General features: G+C 39.6%; 1 protein-coding gene across 2 annotated transcripts in view; it reads right to left on the bottom strand.

Annotated features, from left to right (window-relative positions):
- Window positions 1-462: 462 nt before the first annotated feature.
- The window catches only part of lrp12 (low density lipoprotein receptor-related protein 12), a 29554-nt gene continuing 10902 nt past the window's right edge, over window positions 463-19114 (bottom strand). Inside the window, exons 2-7 of one of the 2 annotated variants that reach the window (XM_055219600.2) lie at window positions 18038-18098; window positions 13847-13982; window positions 8403-8605; window positions 5488-6589; window positions 4086-4218; window positions 463-2885 (exon numbers count right to left, since the gene is read on the bottom strand). In XM_055219600.2, coding sequence (XP_055075575.1) covers window positions 1968-2885; window positions 4086-4218; window positions 5488-6589; window positions 8403-8605; window positions 13847-13982; window positions 18038-18095 — 2550 coding nt within the window. In that variant the 5' untranslated portion in view covers window positions 18096-18098 and the 3' untranslated portion in view covers window positions 463-1967. The remainder of the gene's footprint in view (window positions 2886-4085; window positions 4219-5487; window positions 6590-8402; window positions 8606-13846; window positions 13983-18037; window positions 18099-19114) is intronic. The other variant, XM_055219599.2, reaches the window with a different exon arrangement.

The raw sequence follows: 19114 nt of genomic DNA, 5'->3' as shown, positions 1-19114 counted from the left end.
TCAAATGTTAAAAAACCTACCTGGTACGCAGCATTAGACTGAGATACTGAATTTGGGATTTTCCTTAGTTGTCAGTTATAATCATAAAGATAAAATTAAGAAACATTTTAAATATAATATCAGTCTGTGTGAAATGAATGAATATAATATTCATGTTTTTTTTTTTTAATGGAATTAGTGAAATAAATCAACCTTTTGATGATATTCTAATTATATGACCAGCACCCTGTATATGACCAGAACATTGTTTTTTTTCTGCACACCCTTGACCAGCACCCTGTATATGACCAGAACATTGTTTTTTTTCTGCACACCCTTTCACCTATCCCTAAAACTGTATAACACAAACAATATAAAATAAAACTTAGAATAAACAAATGTATAGATACGTTTGAAAGTGTTTTGCTTTTGCACATCCCACAATTTCCCAAGACTTAACAAAAAATATCAGACACAAACACGTAGGATGAACATTTTATTGTCATAGTGCAGTAAACAGTTGTCTTTTTATCTTGGTTTGTTTATGTGTGAGTGTGTGTGTGTGTAATAATATTTTTGAACACAGCTTTATGAAATGGAAAAAAATATGCATAAGACAGCTGGACATGCTTTTCAAGTAAACGCTATTGAAATAAATGCCAATAATAAATATACACACTCGCACAAAAAATCTCAGTACCAAATCTTTAGGGTTACCAAAGGGTTAACGGTAACAAAATAAATACAACAAACAAAAGTGACTTTTATACAATGCAGTTTCCTTTAAAAAATAGTAGCTCCCTCTTAGATTATACTGTTATAAATAAATGTCACTTGCCCGTAGCCGCATGTAACATACCTACCGTCGCTCCAATGTACCATTTTAATTATATTATTTGATCTCCTATTTTTTGCTAGCAGGTTAAGAAAAGGGTCATGCAGAAACTAAAACTGGGTCATCACTCACCCTTACATCATCCTGTATCATCACATCAAACCTGCATAACTTTTGTGAAATTTGTCTAAGCAGCTCTTTTTCATACCAAAAGTGAACAGTACAATAAGTACAAAACATTTTACAAAACAAAAATTGTCCTTATGACTAAACATTGCAAAAAATCCCTAAAATTCCTTTGCCTCCCCACAGCTCTCGAATCATTTAGATTTGCTCACTGGCAAATATGCTTTGTTAAAACCTAAAAATTCACTAATTTCAAAACAAACAACAGTTGTAGGCCAATGTTAATAAGATCTACCACAAAGGAAACTTCCCACCAATTATTTTGGTTTGTTCCACACACAATGCTATTCAGAAGACTAGCAATTTAGCACACAAAATGTAGAAATTACTTTCCGAAAAATATTTCCCCCCCATTTTGGAGCCACAAACCCCATTTACTTTCTTTGTATGAAAGAGAGCTGGTAGGACAGCATGCGAAATATGAAATATGTCTTTGTAATTCATAAAAGAAAAAAATCTGAACAGCATGAGCGTAGGGAAATGACACAATTACAGTTTTTGCGTACACCATTTCTTTGATGTCAGACATTTTAGTTTCATTAAAGTAAAAATAACTTAAAGGTTAGGTAACAAAATCTCTCATGGAGCTTGGATGCATTCAGTCTTTCGTTGTTCCACATTGCACAGGACAGATGCATATATTTGTGCTGCTATTCCAGATTGAAAACTGCGGACTGGTTCACTCTCTGTGTGATTTTAATTGGACTTTTCAGAAAAATAGACTTTGACCTGGTAAACATCAACAAATACTAATATTGCACAGTGGAAAGGAGCGTGGGATTGGGGAGATCTTGTACTCCAGTTAATGGTTACAGACCCAGTCTTTAAAAGTACCTGAATTCTGCAGCTCTTTGTTTTAGAAGACGACACATGTCTGAATAGATTCAAGTCTCTGCTCCACTAGAGGACGATAAAAGAAATGGCAAAGCTGTGAGCAGGGGCGCTTTCGGGTCATGCACCGAGTGTCTTAACAGAGCAGAAGTAACTCATCATCACTACTTTCTGTTTTCATTGTTGCCTCCAGACAAGCATCAGGAATCCGTGCTGTGTGGACCATTCCACAGTGTTCACAGGGCCCATCTCTACCCACCAACCGGCCCCTGAGAGAGACAGCAGTGGGGTCCAGGTGGGGCCCAAAACCTTGCTCCATACCTGGCTCTAGCAGAGTCCTGGAACTCTCATCTCCATCCAGGGAGCCCGTGTCTGAGATGGATATGAGGAGATCATCATCGTCTTCCTCCTCGTCCATCAAGCCGGCGCAGCCAGCGCTTCCCTGCTCCAGCTGCCGCAGCGGACTGTGATTCTGACCTACAACGCTAAACCCTCCGTCTCCAGAGCGGCCCAGGGAAAAGCGTATCCAGCGCAGACTGCGGGTGACTCGGCTTAAAGCGGAGCCGAACGGACTTCTTCCGGAAGAGACCAAGGCAGGGGTGCATAAAGGTCTACTGACAGAGCTTTCCGAAATACCTTCAGAGATGCTGTTTTCCCTGCTAACTAGTGGAGCAGAGCCGGCAGAGACAGAGACAATGGCTTCCACGGCTGTTGCAGGGGGTGTTTTCTGTGGCAGGGAAGCCATCAGGCCTCCAACAGCCCCAGCAACGTCCCTGCGGTTGTGGTGCTCGCTCTCAGTGTCCGTGTCATCTGATTCTAGAGGCAGGAGCCCACGATGAGAGCTGAGCCTCTCAGACTCACGGGCTGGTGCGTTGCTGGCAGGTGCCTCTTCAGTGTCTGCAGAAACCAATGCTAGAGAACCAGACCGCCGCGAACGTGTGATATTGAACAGGCGTCTCCAGATGTTGCCGTGGCGTCCCGTTGTGGGCAGTCGGATTGAGGTAAATCCCAGTTGAGAACGAACTGCCAGTCTTAGATTTTCCAAAACAGATGCCTGAATGTAGAGGAAATAAGGGAATTAGCTTACCAGCTTATTAAAATATGACTACATCACTACAGAGAATCTCCTGGCCCTGATGGCATTAGTTCTAGAGTCCTTAAGGTCTGTGCCAACCAGATATGTGGGGTGATTAATTATATTTTTAACTTGAGTTTGCTCTTACATAGGGTACCTGTTCCCAAGGTAAAAAAACACCCACAGAGTTTTCGCATTATTGACCAATTGCTTTGTCTAATACCAGTCTTTCAAAGACCTTCATCAACTGTGCTGTCAATTTAAAGTCTGTATTAAGGGAAGCTGATGACAACTTACAATTTGCTTATAAAACCGGAATAGTGGAGGATGATGCAATTATCTATTTTCTGCACAAATCCTTAAAGGGCCAGCCTTGTATTCCCCTGTGTTTAGAAAGTAGTCTTTTCATCAAATGTGCAGTACACAATCAAACATTTGAGCTGTACTATTCTGAAACATCATTTGTAAATAAAACCTTACCCCTGGTTTCTTAATGCTTACTAAATCGGAAGGCCAAACAAAGTTGTTTGTCTCTTGCAGGGGAAAACACATCTCCAAGACATGGCGGCAGCAACATTAATTACTACAGAGGGTTCGAAACTTACACCCTCTATCTTTGCGTGTACATTAGGGTGGTGTTATTCAAATGTTCAAACCAGTATGATGTATAACTGCATGGGCGTATTCAATGAGCCGTTTTAGGTAGGCGTGGATGAGGCTTCTCTTTTGGATTTGAAACTTAAATTTCTGCAACTTTACAGATCATTTAATACTCTAAAAACAAATAAAAACATGAAATCAAATTCATACTGTACAAAAATTGGATGGCGTGTTGTTGTGAATGGTATTTTTTATGATGTATTTATGTTTTTATTTACTATTACTTTTTATACTATATGGTGAGACTTGCTGCTGTGACCTGCTAAATTTCCCTTAAGTTGATGAAATCAAATTCTTATGATTCTTGATGATCATTTTGAAAATACAGGAAAGTGAAATGTCTGCACACATTAATAAATCGACAATAATATTTACAAATTAAATATATACAATATATTTTTGACTAACCATACAGCAGTAGCAAGCACAAGCTGCCATGCTTTTGCACCCATGTAAATTTATCAATCCCACTTAGGTAAATGGCTCGAGTAACAACTTTTATTCTACATATTTATTTACCTGATTTCCAGAGCAAACAGGAAAATCTTCCACTGGTGGGATCAGGCCTTGAGCGATGAGCTGCCCATATGAAGGCGGAGCTTCTCTTCTCAGTAACTCAGCTTCTACCCTCGAGAGCTGGGTCTCAAATGACCTACAGGTACAAACCCATATTTTATCTTGCTGCCATGGAAATCATCACAGAAAAGCAAATCTGAATCTAAAAGTTTTCATGCATCACATCAACATTAAAAAAATTTCTAAATGAAAAGTAATTTTAGTCAGAAGGGTATACTTAGGGCCCTATAATTTCCGCGATCACGGAATCGTGGACGGAATCGCGGAATTTGCTAATTAACACGGAATCTAGTATTAACGCGGAATTTTACATATTTTGAATAAAATTATGTTTTTGTGTGGGAGACGAACGTATGTCTGGGGGAAATGCAGACCGGGGGAAGTAAATCTGGGCGACACGCCCCCTCCCGTCAGTTCAGACCCCCTCCAAAACACTGAAACCATGGCGAAGCGGCTCTCCACGACTCGACGCTAAGCAGGTTTCACATGACTTTTATATGACCGGAGAACTGTTATTTTGGAAGTTTTGTCAACACTCTGTTCACGGTGAGCGCAAAGATACATGCACTCTCTCATCCACGTCTGTCTCACTGTACCTCTGTCACGTGCACGCGCTCCTGCATCTGTACGAAGTGCGAACACAAATCCTGATGTATTTGTTCAGTTTTATGCATTTCAATCGAGCTGAGGCAAACTAACTATCCCTCGCATTTAAAATATAATCAGCTGCATCATGGCGCCGCTCTCTGTCTCTCTTTCGCTCGCACGTGCAAAGAGCTGCGTGCTCATGCTGTCCTCAGATCACTATCCTGTGTATGTTTGTAAAGTTATATGCATTTCAAGCGATTGTGTATAAAATATGGATCGCGTTCCGCTGGATTAATGTGTTTAAGGCACTTCTGAAGGCACCACTGCTTTGACACCTTGTTGTAGCCTCCTGCAACAACACTAAACAATGCATTGAATTGAGTTGTGTGTGTGTGTGTGTGTGTGTGTGTGCGCGCGCGTGTATGTGCGTGTGTAAATGCATCTTTTATAGTCATTAAGTAATCCTGTTATCCAGTTTTCCCCCCAAATCATTTACATTTTAATCATTAACATTAAAGGCACACTATTTTTATGACTAAAATAAAAGTAAAGGGTAAAAAATATAATTGCCAAAAATTAAAACGGATTAAAACGGAATTTGCAAAAATTAAAACGGAGAAAACGGAATTTGGGATTTTATAGGGCCCTATATACTTATAACCTTGGTGAAGATTATTTTCTAGCTAAATTGCAAAAGGCCTTTTTAAATAAAGTGAACCTTATAATGCAATTCATAATAAAAACTTAAACAGCTAACCTTCGCTCAAACATCCTAAGTGAGTAAAGTTTGCATGTGCAGCCCAGAGCGATGACCAGCAGCAGGCCACAGATTAGACTCCCGATAACAGCAGCAGTTATGACTCGCGTGGGTACAATTACCGGGCAGCTCTCCTCGTCGCTTCCGTCCCCACAGTCATCTTGAGCATCACATACCCAGCTTTCAAACACACAACGATTGTTTTTACAGTGAAAGTTTCCTGGCTGGCAGAAAAAGCAGTTCTTCTCGTCCGAGCCGTTCGGGCAGCGGTTCTGATAGTTGCAGCGGTCCGATCGTGGGTAGCAGGCGCCATTTCGAGAGCATGGGAACTCGTCCTCCTGGCAGTTGCTGCAGTTGAGCTCATCCCGCCCGTTGGGGCAGTGCCAGTAGCCGTCGCAGCGCTGCTGCTCGGTGTAGCAGCCCCAGTTTCCACCACAAGGAATCTCCCATGGTAGACAGAAGCCATCTACTTGATAAGTCACATTAAAACCTCGAGCCGCATTGATTTTGTCTGCGTAAAAATGGACCCGGAGCTGTCCCGAGGACGACACGACCGCTACGGGGGCTCGAGAGTCGAAGGCGGTCAAAACACGTAACAGGCGCCTGGGGTTCTCCTCGAGCCCATCGTAGACTTTAACGTAGTCGCCGTAGCCCGTGCCATCCAGTTTAAAGTCCATAAAACGCAGAACAACCTTTCGATGGTCGCCGGTGTCGATCAGCCAGGTGCAGTTACTGCCAGGTGGATAGAAGTCGGGATAGTTGGGCGAACTGAAAGTGCCGTAGAAGTTTCGCAGCCATTCGCCGCATATGGGCACGTCACAGTCGATCTCATCGCCCAGGTCCTGACAGTCAATGCTGCCGTCACACTTTAGGGACTCTGGCAGGCAGGTGTAAACACGGGTGTAGCGTGAGAGGCAGGGAAACTGGTTGAAGGCGCATGGTTGGAAAGAGAAGAATGCAGAGGGGTTAGGCTGCACGCACAGCTCCTCGTCCGAATTATCTCCACATTCGTCCATAGTGTTGCACTTCCACGACTCTGGGATACACTTGCCATTGGCACAGTGGAATTGGTCTGGCTTGCAGCTGGCTTCCTCCAATTTCCCTACAAATTACAATGACCAATATTTACAAATGATATTATTAGTGAAAAGCAGGCTATATTTTAAACAAGTCTTATGTTTTACAACTGGTATGAAGATGCAATTTGGTCGATTGGATCAGAAATGGATGACGCTAAATAAAGGTGTAAACAGGGTATAAAAAGTTTTGAGCTCATCCACTTTCGATCACATTCAGAGGTAGTTAAAAACATTCATCCTGATTGTTTTTGTGGTGTGTATTGCATGCGGTCCAATGTGTTTAAGCAGCCACATAAGAGTGCCTATTCTTCACCTATTGATCTAATGTAATGAGCACAATTTTTTATCATCAAACATGAATTTTAAGAGCAAACCCACGGTGTTCAGCGTAATCTTTAGCCTTTCATTGATAAAACTGAAGTGTCTGCTCTCCACCTCTTTCATTGGTTTCATTTTGCGAGCATTTTAAACGAAAGCTGACAGACTCGCCCACAGACCAACCCCTCAGTAATCAGGACAGAGGCAGTTAAAAGTGGACAAAAGAGAAAGATTAAGGGCGTTTTCACATTAGAACTTTTGGTGCGCACCCGGGTTCGATTGACATCACAGTTCGGTACATTTGGATCATGTGAACGCTGTCTTCCGAACTCAGGTGCGCACCCGCGAAACGTACTCGAGTCCGCTTAAAAAGGGTGGTCTGGGGTCCGGTTCATGTGAACTCCAGATCGGTTCGCTGCTGATGTGAGCGCAATCGTTCCAAATTGCGGAAGTGAACCGCTGTTAATTACGTATTATATGGAATGTCCCACCAAAACAGACGCGTGTATTTGTATGCATGCACTTACCTTGACAACAAAATGCATAGAATGCTTGCTTGACTTTTGTTCTTATTTTTTTAAACCTTTGGTTTTGTTTTCAAAGAAATAATACAGAAACGCACTTGTGTCTGTCTGCCCCAAACATACTAAAGTTGTTTCGATGACAACGGCCTGTCCGCCGACGTAAATTTTTGCAGAGGCATTCAGAAATCATCTCTCTGCTTGCAGTTCGTCAATCATGCTTGTCGTCTTCTCGTTTACAGCGGTTGCCAAGCAACATGAGAACGCGCCGGCTGCAGCTTGATGATGCGTACCGCGGTTCGGATGCAAAATAATATGTGAACACAGTCCATGGGGGGCATGGGGAGGGGGGAGCAATCGAACTCGGGTTCGGACCAGGCAATCGCACCAAATGTGAAACCGCCCTAAAATACCATGTGTAAATGGGAATTGTGTCCCTCTCATCCACTTGTGACCCAACTGACCAAAATGCATTTTAATACCAGGTAGAAACAGCCCCTTTTGTTTTGATTTTATTATCAACCAGGCAAAACATCACCGAAGCCCACCTCTCTTGGACAAGCTGCAATATGTAAAGTATTACTTGTGTTCACAGTATAAGAAGTTTGGGACAAGTAAGCAAAATGGTTTACAACTCAGGATTTGAGAAAGAGTTCCCGAGCAAGGACTTTAAACTCAGGTCGGCCGTAATGTTAAAGAGATCATCAGATGATCTCAGAAGGCTGTTACAGAAAATTATGAAGGTGAAGCTTGGAAAGCTTGGTGGGATTCATATAAAGCATAGTAATAGCGAAACTTCTCATAGCAACAAAAACAAATTCAAGAACAAAGTCATTTGTGTATTATTTTTAAAAAGCAGATGATTTTCCAGTTATCGAATACTGTTTAAAAAAACAGCCTGTATGTGTGAGCCTGAATAAGTTGCATATGTCAGACAGCTCTGTGACCGCATCATCTCTGATGCAACTCTATTATAGGATATAAATAGCAGGTCTACCTGTTATGTAAGAAAGCCTGAAGCCTTTTCCAGTCATGCTGTCATCAGAGTGGAACTTGATCCACACGTGATCCTGGGAGGAGATGTATGGGGCTGGAATTGATGTGCCACATGCCCGGTACCCATCCAGATTCTTGTAGGTTCCAATGGAGATCCAATCCAAACCACATCGGTGTGAGCTCTGAATCTCAAAATCCTGAAAACTAATAGTACAAAGATCTTTCAGGTTTGGCTATGCCTAACAGCATCCCTAAAATCGTCAAGCTAATCCGAAACGACTCATTAATCATGTATTGCGTTAATAAAATATGATACAGGACTGGCATCTTGTGTTATGTACCTCAAACAGCAAGATGTCACTTTTAGATATATTCAATCAAGCATCAAATAAAGCTAGGGCCACACCAAAAGATTTTTTAGATCTTATCAGATTTTCAAAATGTGAGGGACCACAAACATGATGAAAAAAAGATGATTTAAAATGTTTGTTCCTATTGTGTGTGGAGTGCCGCTACGTGGTTATGACAGCAAACTATGCACAGATTAACTTCACAAACAACGCGAGTTTCAACTAGGAACACAGGAAATCTCACGGAGATCTCATGATGTTTCTCGCAGCCAAATGTGCCTTCAACAGTAAACAAACATGGCGAACAACGGGCATAAAGAAATGGCATTAATACAATGGACTGTTTTTTATGTACATCTCTGATGTTCATCTTACTTTGGACTGTGCTTCATGATCCATGTAGTTGTTATGGTTTCATCTTTCATCAGCTCGCTTTCTAATTGGGTATCGTTTCATTTCACGTGACAATCTACAGTGTGTGTGTGTTTGTCCTCGGGGTTTCCCCCACATAACAAGATTTCAGATCATAAATATTCAACATGTTGAATATTTACGATTTGCAGTCATAGCGGCCCCGACGTGCTTTCGTAATCGGTTCAACCACAAAGACGATCGGGACTTTACCTAGGACTGTCGTAAGGAGGAAAATCGGCCCAAATTCAGCCTGATTATCTTGCGGTGTGTACCCAGCTTAAAGGACAAGTTCGGTATTTTACACCTAAAGCCCTGTTTTCAGATTATGCTCACACACAAATCGCTGCAAAAGATGCTTTCCAACAGGTGTTTTAGCATTCGTTGTAAACTTGTGGACCTATTTTTCAAAACGCCTCACACCTGACATTCTTCCGTTGAGAGCTTGAATTATAGACACCTCGCAGCACATCTACGCGTGCACTTCAAGTTCAAATAGATTTGATTGGCTGTCAATGGTTTATCGTTCATCATGTGTCAAAACCATTCTATTTCATCATAAACAAACTGAAAACAGGGCTTTAAGTGTAAAATACCGAACTTGTCCTTTAAGGAACATGTTGCTGGATCCGAACTATAGACTTTGTAAGTAAGAGGTAAAACTGGGATGCATGTCTAAAAAATTTGAACCAATAAGCTTTATAAAGCATGGTTCCCATTGACCGACTTAGTGAGTTGACATTTTTACCACAAAATCGCATCCTGTGGAAAAAATACCCTTTGGGTCTATTTCAGTCTTGGTAACCATGGACACTATGGTTACCAGAAAAGAATGTAAACAAATATACAAGCAGTTCAGCAGCAGAGCAGATAAAGACTAGCCTGGTTAGCCAGACCTACATCAAAATGTAAGGTCTGGCAACTCTTCACACAAACGGCTCAATGCAAGGGGCGGGATATAAGATTGTCCCTCAAAATGCCTCTGCACGCAATAGGATAGCGCTATGACCAATCAGAGCAACGAAGAAGGTGACGTATGAGTCCCATGCGTTTCCCCACCAGTGGAGCTAATTGGTATATAAAACTTTTACCGTAACCAGTCGGCAAAACTCCAAACACATCTTTCTTGCTTAAAAAGGACTTCAGTAGGGTTATTTGCTCTTCACTCAAAGAAAAACATAAGTCTAAGTCCTCCAGAGTCGCGGCCAAAGCCGCTTCAAAAGAAAGCTGTTCGCCAGCAGCAGCAGCCATTCTTTTTTTTCAAGTAGGAACCGTCGCAGGCAGCTCTGTCGTCATCATGTTAAGCCCGCCCCACAGACGCTACACACGATGTGATTGGCCTGACCAAATTTCGGTTTTTGGAGCTGTTAAGTGTATTGTGAGTGCCTAGACTAAACCCTGGCAGCAAATATATTTTGCGGCCGCTAGGGTGCGTCTAGATTTCTAGGCTAGATAAAGACTATACAGAAATAAACCACCAGTTTAAATTAGTATTTTTTTGAGGTGGAAATAACTCTTACCAAATTTTATACCACCATTCATTTAACTGCAAAGCCAAAATGCAACCCAAACCCTTTCATAAAAAATAGACATTGGCTGCACTGCTTAAAAATATATTTGTCGTACAGCAATGATACAAACTACAAACCAACAGGGGCCGTATTCACAAAGAATTTTAAGGCTAAAAGTAGCTCCTAACTGGCGAATTTAGGAGCAACTCTTAAAAATAATGGGCGTGTCACTCCTAACTTTAGGACTCCTAATTTTTTTCACTAAAAGTAATTCACGAAACATTTTAGCCCTAAAAGTAGCACCTAAGTCTGGGACAGCTTAAAAGAAGTCGAGAGGACTCCTAACTCACTAAGACCTATTCACAAAGGATCGTAAAATCGCTTAGATGCTGATTAACACATATACATGGACAGTTTCACCAACTCAAAAGCATTGCCTAGACTTAAAAGCACACTGTAAGCATATTTTTATGACATTTGTTTCATAATTCATTACATTCATGACAAGCAGGAAGTTTTTAGAATTACATGAAACAATAATGATATTATATATTTAATATTGTACGCCAACCTGTTGCCATGCTTGCCCGTTTAAAGGCTGCAATCTCAACCCTTGACTGCGATTGTAATTCATATCACCGCCTCTCACAGTCGTCCGAGTCCGCGACATAAGCGGGAATGCTGCATTGATCTGCAAACAAATCCTCTCCCATCAGTAATGCGCGGGTTGATCCGAAATGAGCGTGTGCCTGCGGTTACGAGTCATCCAAAAATGTTTTTTATGATGGGTCGCGGTCGGTCGGGTCGTTTAAAATAAAAATGCCAGTTAACTATTTTAAACAATTACTACTTTAAAAAAAAAAGCGGGCCAGGGAGCGGGTCGGGTATATTTATTTTTTGCGGTCCGAGTTGCGGGCGGGTTATTTGAAAACGTTTGTTGTTTTGTACATTGACCCGCGCATCACTGTCTCCCATGTCTCACGCTTAGTTTTGCTTGATATCTCAGTGCCGATGTTTCTTTTTTCCAGCACCAACTGGGACAGCAGCAGTAACTGATCCTGCATCCAGTTGGGCTTTCTTTTCAGTTTTGGCGAGTTCATAATCCACATTTATTTATTACAGTAGGCTTCTTCAATATGGGCAGCATTTCCTTGCTTTAAGTAGTCTATTTAGACTAATAGGATGTAAATTAATCAAGCAAGTGTTAATGCAATGTCGTTTTTTATTATTAGGCAATTGTCGGTTTTCATTTGGGTATTAGGCTACCTTGATATAATTTAATTTCATTCACGACTTTTCTTTTATATATGCATTTCAATGGAATTACTATTATTATTTTGTGTAGGACACAGACATATTTTGATGTTGTAATTGATTTGGTGCGTCAGTGTTATGTTCCGCATGACAGCCATCTAACAACCAATCACCGTGGTCAATATGATCATTGCGAGTCAGCTCGTGCATGAGAATTGACGTCATCCGTAGCAACGAAGACTCACTCTTAGTTTTAGGAGTAATCATTTTTCCTTACTAAAAGTAGGTCTGAAAGGCGTTGTGAATAACTTTTAAGAGAAAACTCCTAGCTAAAATCTTTTAGTGCGATTTAGGAGTACTCTTAGTGGTAAGATAAAATTCTTTGTGAATACGGCCCCAGATCTTCAAAGTTCCACTTCTTCTGAATGTTTTCACTGCATAAAGAAGAGCAGTTATGTAGTTGATGCAATGAAACAATGACCACTACATGCACCCTAATAATGCGATTATAATGGGATTTTGTCAATATTGCGATTATACTTTACCTCATGTAAACGCAATAATTCGATAAAAATAATGCGATTAAGCTCATAATAGCAGTAAGTATAATCGCATTAAAAGAGGTGGAGTACGCCGTTTTTAATTGCAGTATGCGTCCATGTAAACACTTTAATCGCATTTATACCGCACTAACTGAAGTGTGCGTGTGTTTTAGTCACGCACCTTAAGCACAAATTCGTTTTAAACTTGACATTAGGAAGTTTTACGTGAACTCTGCCAACACGACTCGCTGTAAGCAGTCTGTCTTCATTCAGAAATAGCTCAAATAACACGACAGCAGTGTATTAAACCATTAAGGGACATTATAACAATAATTATAACGATAAATATGTTAGTGAACACATCATAACGATAACTTGCTAATTCGCTCAACGAGTGCGGCATTATCTAATATTGGATATTTCTTGTAATAAAAACTTTTTTGCAATTGTTTACATGTCACTGAATATGCTGTTCTTGTTGCATTTACACAGCGGGAAACCAGCACATGTCCTCAACTCGCTGCGTTTCGCGTAACTAAATAATAAATGTAGTAGTTTGTGTAATAATATCTTACCTTTTGGCGTAGTCAGTGTGGTAGAAAAAGCATTAAGTATTGAATTTCACAGCAACTGCATAAGCACTGGATACCTGAGGTAATTTTATGTTATAGACCTCAGCAACGAATGAGCTTTTCTACTGCATTTTAAGTGCGCGTGCACTTCAAGTTCAAATAGATTTGATTGGCTGTCAATGGTTTCTCGTTCATCATGTGCCAAAATCACTATCGTTATAGTTGTTGTGTGAACTCTGCTATTATCTTTAATACAAAACGATTTTTACAACTATATTTTTATAGTTATAGTTATCGTTTTAATGTGAACGACCTTTACAGGCACTGTCATAATATTTCTGTCTTCATTCACGGCACCGGATAATGAAATACATCTATAACAACGTGTTTGTCATTTAACGCAAGTAAATTAAAACAGTGGACCACATATGTGAGTTCATCATTTGTGCTCTGCATTGGGCTATGTGTAAATAATCAGAAAATAAAAACTGCATGTAAACAGGAGTGAAGAGGTTAGCTCCAGTCATGTAAACATCTTACTGCGATTAAGTCCTTACTCTGATAATTGGAAATAATCGCATTATTGGTGTACATGTAAACGAGCTCAATGTTAATTCAAAAACAAACTGACTCTACCACTGAAGCAGAGTAAGGCCACTACTCAAACAGAAGGGTTAGGAGTTTTAGGGTACCATCAAATGATCAAACCTATTAGGTAAATCATGAATACTACACTTGGATTGATTGAAAACACTTCCATTCCTGATCCTGTCAGTGGAGTGGTAGTTTCTTAATAAGAAGTTACCTGATGGTGATGATCTCTCCAGGGTTGGCCCTGATGTTCCAGCTGCAGTTAATATGAGATGGGTACTCAAAGGGCCAGCCAGGACTGGTTATTACACCACTGGAAGCCCTGATCTGCTCAGCCACATCTCCACAGGCTGTTGGAAACCACAAAAATAGTGTTTAGGATTAAGCAAATGTATTTTTTTTTAAATAGCTCAGGTCCAAATCCCCAGTGAACTGTGACAGTGTGTGGTAGTGTTATTGCGGGAACTTAAGTGTAGGCACCGCCGACTATTTACCCTTCTTCTAAAAGGTATGAATACCATAAAGAAACAAATAGCCAAATTAAGATGCCAAAATAACATGAATTACTGTCATTTGCATTTCTTGCACTTGAAAAGTTAACCAAGAATATAAGAGCCGATTATTTTTAGTGAATGAGAAGAGCCGACTCCCATCAGCAAGAGAGCCGAATCTTCATTGGTAGGCAGGGGCGGGACCTATTTGTATGTGGCACACAATGCGTCCAATCAAATGGGAAGACAGACTAGGATTATACCACTATGTAAAAGAAGAAAGAGGGATAGACGCTACAAAAAGCCAATGTAGTGGTACAGGCCAGGTACAAAGCCATATAGAGAAGCAGGGGAACTGGATTTAAACGTAAGCACATTGGGAGAAAGTTAAGCCATTTACCAAAAAGAAGAAGAAAGTTAAGTAGTGAGTGAAAACGGAAAAAGACTAATTTTGCCTTTATTTATTAGGTTTGTTTGCTATGGTTCTGTGTTCATCATTCAATTGTTTAATTAAAGTTATATAAAAATCTTAAATATAACTGTGTTTTTTCTAACGAAACAATTATAAAAATAAGGCTTTTATAAAAACAATTGATACAAAAATTGCATACCAACACACAAACCATTCACAAATGCTAAATTGGGCTAAAAAAATAAGTCTCCCAGTGATACTAAATAAAGAGCCGGAGTCAGAGCCGTAAGAGCAGGCTCTTCTAAGGTAGCTGAGCCAGAAGAGCCAAATCTATCAGAAGAGCCTGAATCTATGAAAAGAGCAGAACTGCCCATCACTACTGTATAGCTGGCCAATACAGCTATAGGGGAGAATATTTCACATGCTGGCGTGCGCTAAAAGCACAGGTTGGGCTTCCCAATCATGCCTTAGTCGCAAATGTTTCTACCCGACAGGTAAAGTTTGGCACGCTATTTGGAGCAATCCATCACTGCTAGTAAAAGTTGATGTAGCTATGATTAGAAATGCTAGCCCTGGCACAAGACACGCACTGCGCAGACACGGTAAACATCTCAATTTGTCTAAAGTAGCCTTATGACCAAATGGTAAAAGGTATCACGCTGAACTTTTCTAAAACCTTGTGTGTTCATTTTTGATAATTCCAATGTGTTCACCATAGTATTTATTACACAAATGCAACAAGCTACAGTCGTGGCCAAAAATATTAGCACCCTTGGTAAATATGATCAAATAATGCTGTAAAAAATTCATCAGCTTTTGTTAATCCTTTTGATTTTTTATTTTTAAAAAAATGACAAAAATGTATCCTTTCATTGGATAATAACAATTTAAAATGGAGGGGAAATATCATTATGAAATGAATGTTTCTCTCAAATACTCGTTGGACACAATTATTAGCCCCCCTAGAAATTCTTATTGGTAAAATATCTCTGAAGTATATTCCCATTCATACTCACAATTTTGAGAACTCCAGCATGATTGTAAACACAAAATCATTCAGCTCTGGCTTCTGTTTCACAGAAATATAAAGAGGAGGGGAAACAAAGCCTAAATTCCCTTAATCATCCATCACAATCAGAAAAACCAAAGAATATATTTCTGATGTTCAGCAAAAGATAATTGATCTTCACAAATTGGTGAAGTGGCTTTAAGAAAAGAGCTAGAGCAGTGAAAATGACCATTTCCATCATCAGGGCAATAATTAAGAATTTCCAACCGTCAGAAAATGTTACAAAACTGCCTGGAAGAGGACGTGTGCCTATATCGTCCTAATGTGCGGTGAGAAGTTTAAAGACTCTCCTAGGGTCACAGCTGGAGATTTGCAGAAAATTGTTGAGTCTCTATTTCAGAAAACCTTTAAAAACAAAATTGTCAAACAGAACCTACATCAACACATGTTGTTTGGGAGGGTTACAAGAAAAATTCTCCTAGCTCATTCAAAAACAAACTAAAGCATATTCAGTTATCAGCCATGACTGGAACTTTAAATGGGAATGGCTTCTAGGATCAGATGAAACTAAACAATTAGCTTTTTAGCAGCAAACACTCAAGATCGGTTTAGTAAACACAGAGAAAAAAGTACCCCATGTGTACAATGAAATATACTGCTGTGTTTTTATGTTGTGGGCCTATATTTCTGCTGGAGGTTCTGGACATCTTGTTAAAATACATGGCATCATGGATTCTATCAAATACCAACAGATAAAAAATCCGTAAGTGACTGACTCTGTTAGAATTCTTATAATGGGCCATGTTTGGATCCTCTAACTGTACAATAACCAAAACACAAACCTCAAAAACAACACAAAAATGGGTCACTGAGCTCAAAACCAAGCTTCTGCTAAAGCCATTCCACTCTTCTGACCTGAACCCCACAGAAAATGAGAGGAGTGAACTGAAGAGGAGAAGGAACAACATGGAGCTGGGAATCTAAAAGGTCTGGAGTGATTCTGGATTTAGGAATGGTCTCTGATCTCTTGTCAGGTGTTTTCCTACCTCATCAGGCATTATAGGAGAAAATTTAGACCTGTTAAACTGGCAAATGGAGGTTTTAAAAAGTACTAAATAAAAGGGTGCCAATAATTGTGGACAATGTGCACTAGAGAAAAACATTCATTTCACAATCATATTTCCCCCCATTTTAAATTATTATTATCCAATAAAAGAATACATTTTTGTGAATTTTTTAAAATAAAAAATAAAAAGGATTAACAATGCAGATTAATTTTCACAGCCTTATTTGATCATATTTACCAAGGGTGCTAATATTTTTGGCCACGACTTTACTTCTCCATTGTATGTCATTTCTTGAGTCCTCACTCAATCGAACAGTATAATAATGCAACTTCTAAACAAAGCGTTTAATAGGTGTTCCCTCCCAGGAGCAGGCAGTGTTGCGCTTGTGCATTTTTTTTAAAAAGTGGGGGGCAGTTCTTTACTAAAATTCTGTAAAATCTTCCCCTATACCTTTAACATTTATCAGCTTCAGGATAAGATGTCCACCATAGTACATATGTGAAGTGCTAGCTCAAAATACCATATAGATAATTTAATTATAGCATGTTAAAACTGCCACTTTGTAGGTGTGAGTAAAATATTTGCCAATTTTGGGTGTGTCCTTTTAAATGCAAATTAGTTGATCTCTGCACTAAATGGCAGTGCCATGGTTGGATAGTGTAGATTAAGAGGCAGTATTATCCTTCTGACATCACAAGGGGAGCCAAATTTCAATGAGCTATTTTTTCACATGCTTACTGGGTTGATATAATGCTTGACACTTGCATTGCATGCGAACGGCCCCTACGCTAATAGAATTCTGTTTTTCTCTCCCTGTCTCGTCCTCAACCACGAGGACCATGAGACAAACAGACCCAGTTCCGGTTGCTGTGAAGATCATTGCATCACTGATCCACTGGCTGTCCTTCAACGTGATGACCAGCCGATGCCCGACCAACGACCACCGGCTAAACCAGTTTAATTCGCTATCCCTATTCCTATCCCTACCGTTTCTATATATATATATATATATATATATAAATATATATTAATTCCTCCCAAGGGTTTTTGTCCTTCTAGGACTTTTTCCCATTGGGTTTTTTTTCCTAGAGGGTTTTTAATCCCAGGGAGAGTCAGCCAACTTTGGCTTAACTTAGCACTTTACAGTATACGTTACATTATTAATATGCTCGCTTGTACGGTTTAACCGCTTTCTCTACTTCTTATATTATCTATTGATTTTCTGTGTTCTCCTCTACATCTTCTCATGTAAAGCTGCTTTGCAACAATTAACACTTGTGAAAAGCGCTATATAAATAAAATTGAATTGAATTGATCTTTTTCACATTTTCTAAGTTGAAAGCATTGCAGAACCAATTATAGCACTTAAACATGGAAAAAGTCAAATTTTCATGATATGTTCCCTTTAAATAAACTAAGTTGAGACTTACCGTTTGACATCCCTGACACATATACATTCTCATTGTGTTGGGAAGAAACTGCATTTCCTACAAAAACAACAAACAGATACTTTTAATTAGATGCAGAAGAGATTGAATTACAGAAAAAAACGCATCAACAAAGACCTTTAAGATGGAAAAAGCTAAAACCACTGGTGCCAAGTGATTCAACCGCGCTTAATGACTGCAAGGCTAAAATTTCATCAACAGTCCTTAAAATTGTGAAAAGTTAATATCAAACCACTATAACATACCAACCCTGTAACACTTTGAGCATAACTTGGTTCAAACACCCAAAGCAAATACACTTGCTTTCAATTATTTTTTTTAATATTCATAAAGGAATGTACAGTCTTGTTCAAAATAATAGTACAATGTGACTAACCAGAATAATCAAGGTTTTTAGTATATTTTTTATTGCTACGTGGCAAACAAGTTACCAGTAGGTTCAGTAGATTCTCAGAAAACAAATGAGACCCAGCATTCATGATATGCACGCTCTTAAGGCTGTGCAATTTGGGCAATTAGTTGAAAGGGGTGTTTTCAAAAAAATAGCAGTGTCTACCTTTGACTGTACAAACTCAAAACTATTTTGTACAAACATTTTTTTTCTGGGATTTAGCAATCCTGTGAATCACTAAACTAATATTTAGTTGTATGACCACAGTTTTTTAAAACTGCTTGACATCTGTGTGGCATGGAGTCAACCAACTTGTGGCACCTCTCAGCTGTTATTCCACTCCATGATTCTTTAACAACATTCCACAATTCATTCACATTTCTTGGTTTTGCTTCAGAAACAGCATTTTTTATATCACCCCACAAGTTCTCAATTGGATTAAGGTCTGGAGATTGGGCTGGCCACTCCATAACATTAATTTTGTTGGTTTGGAACCAAGACTTTGCCCGTTTACTAGTGTGTTTTGGGTTATTGTCTTGTTGAAACAACCATTTCAAGGGCATGTCCTCTTCAGCATAGGGCAACATGACCTCTTCAAGTATTTTACCATATGCAAACTGATCCATGATCCCTGGTATGCGATAAATAGGCCCAACACCATAGT

Source organism: Misgurnus anguillicaudatus, chromosome 20 (genome assembly GCF_027580225.2).
Source record: "Misgurnus anguillicaudatus chromosome 20, ASM2758022v2, whole genome shotgun sequence".
Taxonomy (NCBI): Eukaryota; Metazoa; Chordata; class Actinopteri; order Cypriniformes; family Cobitidae; genus Misgurnus; species Misgurnus anguillicaudatus.
Note: the sequence above shows the minus strand (reverse complement) of the source record. Positions and strands in the feature narration are given on the sequence as shown.